The following is a 7,186-nucleotide window of genomic DNA, read 5'->3' as shown; positions in this document are numbered from 1 at the left end:
CACACACACACACACACACACACACACACACACAGTCTCCCAGGCCCATCCCAGGTAGCGCCTCCCTCCCCGTGACCACAGATAGGGCGCTCGGCGCTGTTTTGTCTCCCATTGACTTCAAGGTTAAAGGCAACATGGGTCATTATGCTGTGGGAGGATAACTGCTAAGGTCAAGGGTGACACGTGGTACATCCCTCCCCCACTGCACGGCGCAGGTTTGATTTGTCATCAGTATCGAGCTGATTCCACTTGGAGTAAAAATATTGTGTACCATCAAAGCCTGTGTCTGTTAGCATTAAAGTTCTTCTTCCTGCCGAGGAGACGCTGTGTGCTGCTGTGTTTCCTGTGCGTAACCTTTGAAAATGTCTCTTAAGCAGGACTATAAAAGTAAATAAAGGGTTGCTATGAGAACAAAGGTTTTATCTTGTCAGCTCCACAAAATCTGCAGCAAAAATCTGCACGTGTAAAATTTGCAGGTTAAGGATGGTTTTCTCTACGTTTGTCCCCTGGTGAAGAATTTTAATCCTCGAACGTGCATGGACAAATATACTGGTCAGGTGCACAGCTGTGTTTGATATCCAGCAGACGACACACTTTAGGTTTTCTCTCTCTCTTCTTGACAGATTCAGTTAGATTTTGGGTTTGTTGCCCAACCACTGTTACTGTAACACACAGATATTCTTACACATTATCAAACTGTGTAGTGATTCAGTTGATGGAACCATGAATTCTGCTCTCTGAAGGGAGAAGTTTGGGCGTCAGTTCGTCATCCGCTCGTTCACCTCTGACTAACTGAAGCGTTTGGAGCGCTCGTATCAGTGTCTGGACTTGAATCAGACTGAGATGCTTTGCGGCCTGAAACCCTCCAGCTGCATCAGTCAACGTTACTTTTTCACACCTTAGAGTAACTTAAAATAAAAACTGCATTTTGTTTGTACTCTGGTTATTTCTAACGTTACAATTTCTTTGATGATCTGAAACATTTAGGTTCAACAAATATGCAGAGAAATAAATCATCACGAGGCAAATGCTCCTTTTTGGTTCTCAGCCGATCAGCAGATTCTGAAATACTCAGAGCAACAATTAAGTAACACGTTGTGATGCTTGAACTTCAGCAGGTCATCCAGAGAAGAAGAGCTCAGCCCACAGTGGATTTTGGGGCTGATAACAGGGAAGGATGCGTTAGGGCTCCTGTGATATTGGGCGTTTACTTCATGAGAGCAGTGGTCCTATTATTAGGATATCTATAGAAGATTTGGAGAGGAAAATGCAAGAATGATCATTTAAAAACATCTGTAAATGTTTTACTTTTTCCCAAATGAATTCAATTCTAAAAGTAAATTTTAAATGAATCGATTACTGTCGCCCGTGCTTTCTCTTTGGACAGCTCCAGTTAATCTAACTGGTTTTCAGTGCTGCTAACATGGTTTGGTTGACTTCTAATGGTAAGGAAGGCCAACATGGAGCTGGGATGTTGCAGCTCTCACCAGGGTGTTTGTTTAAACTCCTGCTGACCCTGCTAAATGACTCATAATCAGATAATAAATATTTCCACCGTGTTGTGAAATCAGTAAGCAGAACCTGGCTCCTGGTTACCATCCTTACTCTAATCCACGCAGCATTAGTGAGGTTTAGAGGTCGGACGGGCAGCTTCAGCATGAAAACATGTGGAAGGTGGGAACGTGCAGGAGCACAAAGTGTCTCCGTGCGCTGCTGTTTGGCTTCCTGCTGTGCTCACTTTGTAACCAAGCAAGGTGTGAATCTTTAACCTGCTTCGCTGAGCGCTTCAGTTAGTTAATGTCATTGTGTTTTGCCAGCTTGAACCTGTGTTTATGCTAGGGCATGCACGTCCTCCTCCCAAGTGCCAGAGGCGCAGTTAAAGGGGAGGCTAATTTGGGTGTGAGGGCTGGGAAGAAAGGGCGGGGGCAGCATTGTTGAACGCCAGTGAAAATAGGACTATCATTTCCACTCAGATAACCCCTGGCTGTCATTGGACCACAAGCCAAGCGGTGACCCCGGGGGCTTGAACTCTTGCCGGTCATGTGACCAGGCAGTAAAGTGACCAGTGCTGATCTCTCTGCGGTCAGAGAGGGGCAGGCTGTCGAGGAAAGAGGTTGGTGGGGGAGAGAACAGAGGAGCCGGGCAGAGAAAGAAACCGAGAGCAATGTGGAGAGCAGGCCCAGTGGCTTTTTCCTTTAGCAGAGTCCATGCTTGAATGGGGTCCAGGCAGACTGGGAGAAGCATGAAATGGATACATGGGAAGGTAAGCAAGGATCACTTTCTTTCCTGAATGCGTCCCACGTACAGCTAGTGCAACTACATCTGAGTGGAACTGAGAATATATTTGAAATGTATGCATGAAACTCAAACTGCAGCACTGTTGATCGTCACTGTTGGTTTCTGTCTAATATTTCGAGTCTGAGTGAACAGTGTGATGCGTACTGCTTGTGTGCAGGTTGGCAGGATAAGGCCTTTATGCTGTAATTAGTTAATGATTTTCAGGCCGGGCTAATGAGCAGAGAAAGCCCAGCTTGTCAGAGCCTCGCTGGCTCCCAGCACTTTGTTTATGTGCTGCTTGTGACGTAGCTGCAGCTGCACGGTGCACCTCCATATGTGCTGCTCACTTTATGTTTTTCTTCCTTTTGGCTGTTTTATGCAAATGGTGTTGTGTGCTGGGACAAGAGGAAATGTCAAAAACAACAAACTGGTTTTTGGCACTTTCCACACTTTAATTCCGCCCACCACACCACCGCTGCTCCTCCCTTCCTCCTTCCCTTCCTTGTATCACAGGAATTTGGAATGGGGTCCTTTCTCACTCTTAATATCAGCCCCACGTGAGAGGGTGTCTTTTTGGGCTTCGCTCACACAACGTTTCAGCTCAGCTTGGGACAAATTGGACGGAGGTCCACAGACACAGCGCTTTCTGGCCCTTCGATCGATGTTTTCCTTTAAGGACTTTGGTTTGGCATGTGGAGGGAGCATGCTACTGTACTGATCCCCTCCCCCTCCTTTAATCCCCTCAGCCTGGTTGGTTTGTGCTCAAGCTGAATTAGGGTTAAATAGCACTGCTGCACCTCAACACCTTCTGTTTTGCAGTAGTTCTGTGTGTGAGGAGGATTGTATTAAGCCCAAACTAATCATGAAGGAGAAAGCGAGCATAAGAGGTTGTTTATGTGGATGAAGGGGGCAGAGGCTGTGTGAAGATCAATAGTAACAGTGGGGGGAGGTCAGGGACTGCTGTGACTCTGTAATGCTCATCTATAACACGGCTAAAGACGCTTCTCAATGCAACCGCTGCTTTTCCCCTAATTTCACTGTGAGATATCCGCTGTCTCTCCCCGGCCACGTGAAGCCAAACGCCAGCTCCATCACGCTGTGCATCTTTGCTTTCTTGTTGTTTTGCAAGGGTGTGTTATTTCAACTGCCCCTGCACCCTTCCCCCAGGACAAACACAGACACACACTCCAACAGGATAAAACTTATCTGATGATTTGCAAATGCAGTTTTTGCCTCTGGGATTATTTACAGAGAGCGATGTGTTTACTTCAAACGAGGCAAAACTGGCAACTGATTTTTAATGCAGGCAAATTTACAATGTTTTGGCCCCTTTTCTGTGTTATATGGGAGCGGGAGGTCATCCTACTGTGTTTAGAAGGTCCCGTATTTTAATACACAGCAGATTTAGCACTTTTATGCAATTGTGTATCGCAGGGCATGGGCTGTGTAACTTCCCACATGGTTTGCATCAGCATGAACTGGCAAGTTAGACCTGTCATTAAAAAAAGAAGCTCAGGGCCAAACAAGCTGAGCTTCAATGCTCTGCAACACAAATGAGAGAGGAACAAGGTGCAGATGAGCACACACACATCTGAGACTCCAACAAATCATTCCTCCGGTGCATTTCTGGATACTTTTCCACAAAACCTTTTAGAAAAATGTATCAAATTATCACAAGTGTTAGCAAATTCCTGAGATGGCAGAAACTGTCCGGACATGAGGGAATATAGGAAGAAGTGGGAAAAGCACGAGGAATAAATGTGTTTTTAAATAACAAGTCTTAGCAGTTTATGGACTCACATGTAGAACAGGTCACCAGGTTATCAACATCATCACGTCTAAACGCTGGGCTCAGTCTGCGTGGCTCAGCGGTCACATGGTGGATGTTTCCATGTACTTAGCAGCAACATTTGAACATCGGTCGCACATTTAATGGCAACAAAGATAACAATGTTTGTTTTCAACACACAGCTCCTTTTACATAAAAAAAGAAAATAAGAGCGGCTGAGGGAAATATTCAGTCGGACACGAGTTTCCTGGTTATTCTGTGCGGTTCATGACTGTAATAACTGGGAGCTTGTAAGGCTTCCAACGATTCCTCCTTCTGTGAGAAAGCAGCCCGTCAGTGTTGTTTTTGTGCAGCATTAAGCAGCTGCATAATAAAGGACTTGATAGTGAAACACTGTTGATATTTACCTGATGTTTCATTAATACAGAGATAAAATAAGACGTCTGTATTCCTGGTGTTACATTTTTGTGAACCATAAATCAGAAATCTGGTGTTTTTACTGCTCGTTCTACAGAAAACTCTGATTTTACCCCTTTTAACACATTTGTGTGGCGTTACAGTTTTTCTGTTAGAAGTTTTCAAACAGGTCAAACTTTCCTAATATTCACCATATTACAGGGTTAGGATTGTTTGTGAATATCTAATTAAAAACAATTTTTCTGTTAAGTTAAATTCTTAAAGCTCGTTAAACCATAGAAGGCTTATCAGTAGTTCAGTTGGTAAGCTTAAGTAGAGTATTGCCAGCCTTTTACTAACATGCATATATGTTTTAAAAAACATAACACCAGCACACTTTACACGGAGACACAAGACCTTATGTGGAATTAACATTTGCCAAATAAACATTTCAAATCTCTTTCAGATGAAAACAAAGCCGAGACAATGAGTCAGACTCCTGTGGTCTCTTCCCCACAGAATGTAACAGAGTGGCATTACATGCTCCTGACATTAGCATTACATTAATATGGAGCCTAACTTTGGTGTGGTATTACTCAATGCTAATGACGTAACCTCTGAGTGTGGGTGTATATTATCAAGACAGCAATGTCAACAGGTCAGTATTGTTCTCGCTGATGAGCTCAATCTGCAACTGCATGCACATCGCTTTCAAGATTAGCATCACAGTGTCGGCCGCCAGGAATGTCAGATCAGAGTCCCAAAGGGTCTTGGCATGCCTTTAACCTCTGTGAATGTGGTCATGTACATTCCTGTCATAGTCGCGGGACACATCCTCCCCTCCTTCGAGCCCCAGGTAGGAGAGATAAGCTCGAGAAGAAAAAGAGATACGAAGAGGAAAATGAGAGGCTGAGGGACGGGAGAGAGGGAGGGCGGCGGAAAAGTACAGCAGATTCCTGCAACCCCCGATCCCTGTCTCAGCTGGGCATGATTGTGATGGAAAGCCCGAGACAAAAACCTGAAGAGAAAACCCTTCATTGGCAGGCACTGCTCTGTCAGCCTCTCAAAAGGCTGCTTTACACTATACATCAGCCTTTGTGTCTGTGGGATGTGGACAAAAGGGAGATTTGGCCACGATACATCTCTGTTCCCAGCATGATGCAGCTCAAAGAGGGTCAAACCTGGGGACCTTCCTGCAGGAATCCACCATTCTTACTGAAAAAGCCCCGTTCGTGCACATTCAGCTCATTCGCTCAGACTCTTTATATTTATTACAGTGGACGTTTCCTGGAACTCACGGGGAGCAGTGAGGAGATGCAGGTGATGCTTGTTTAACACTGAACAGGGCTACAATGTTTGACTTGCATCTCCTGGTTTGCGTTAAAGTTTGGAATGGAACCCAGGCTGACCCCTGGGAAACAATGCAGCCTTTAATGAGCCCTGGGGGGTTGGGGGTGACTGTGTTTGACACAGAGCATTGGGGGTTCTTGTAACCAAGAAGAGAGAGGGTGGAGTTCAAGATGAAGCAGTGCTTTTATGACTCCTTATCGTCACCTCGGGGGGAAATTTATCGTCACCTCGCCTTTTATGACCTTGTGATAACCTGACCATTTCTGAAAAGAGCCTTTGAGAGGATGAGAAATATTGCACTTCAACTGCAGAAGGCTTTAATCTCATGCAAAACCTCACTGTTACACCAGTACGTCTCTGCTGTGTCACTTTTCTCCACAACGGTTTGTCTAATCAAGCCTCGAACACAAAACGGTTATCAAGCTGTCGTTGTGTACATGTGTGGAGATGATGGCAGCTTCTCTTGGAGTTAAAGTCCAGCGTGATGTTTGCTAGTGTGCCAGCATTAGTGTCAAACTCAAAAGTACGTTCTACACACTGCGTTTCCCACACTGCAACCGCAAGCCACAGCTTTTCCCTGCCCCTCCCTCTGCTGGCCCAGTCTCTTAACATGCACCAGGAGCACTTAACAGTAGGATCGTGTTGCATTATAAGCAAAAGATAAAAAAGCACATTTTCACAAACACGTGTATACATTTTTTGTCAGCTTATTATTGTAGGTTTTCAATTTAGTCGTGCTAAATAAATCATAAAGATAAAAAGTCCATCCACCCGTTATAAATGACTTTGGCCCATCTGCGGCTCGTGGACACACTTGTTGAATCGCTGTCACTTCACACTTATATCATTCCTCCGTAGAGCACCTACACCTTTACCCAAAATCTTAAAATGACTTCTGAGAACTATGAAAATATTCCTACAGGACAAAAGCACTTTTAGTTTGATTGTTTATCAGAACGAGATTAAAAGCTGAGGTCAGATTATCTAAGCACTGTCTGATCTTCTGAAACGCTCTTGTTGAGAATTTTTAGTAGATCTGGACTAAAACTAGGGCTGCCACAAACCATTACTGTGATAGTCGACTAGTAAGATCATCATCCATTGGACGTAAAACTACAGCTTATTGCACCAGCAGCATCTGCTCTTATATAACTATCATTAGCTTACAGCTTTAAGTGTTTGTGCTAACTAACAATAAAGACAAGATGATAGTTTATTAAATTTTAATGAAATCTGCAGATTGTTTTGGTGAAGTTTAATAAACTCCTTGCTATCTAAAATATAACAGGACACCGGAGTAAATTCTCCAGCATCTCACACTTCTGATAATCAGCTGTCTGCTTGACGTTTATTCAGCTGTGTAAAAACTATAAC

General features: G+C 44.2%; 1 protein-coding gene across 3 annotated transcripts in view; it reads left to right on the top strand.

Annotated features, from left to right (window-relative positions):
* nr6a1a (nuclear receptor subfamily 6, group A, member 1a) overlaps positions 1-7,186 on the top strand; it is a 118,339-nt gene that overhangs the window by 83,912 nt on the left and 27,241 nt on the right. The window contains exon 1 of one of the 3 annotated variants that reach the window (XM_005733611.1): positions 2,075-2,263. The exons of the other annotated variants lie outside the window; for them this stretch is intronic. Within the exon in view, the coding sequence (XP_005733668.1) occupies positions 2,248-2,263 (16 nt within the window). The 5' untranslated portion in view covers positions 2,075-2,247. Of the gene's footprint in view, positions 1-2,074; positions 2,264-7,186 lie in introns of those variants that run through there. 3 annotated transcript variants of the gene reach the window in all.

This window comes from Pundamilia nyererei, unplaced genomic scaffold (assembly GCF_000239375.1).
Source record: "Pundamilia nyererei isolate P.nyererei 1_Seehausen unplaced genomic scaffold, PunNye1.0 scaffold00053, whole genome shotgun sequence".
In the NCBI taxonomy this organism is placed as follows: Eukaryota; Metazoa; Chordata; class Actinopteri; order Cichliformes; family Cichlidae; genus Pundamilia; species Pundamilia nyererei.
This window is presented reverse-complemented; position numbering and strand designations above follow the sequence as displayed.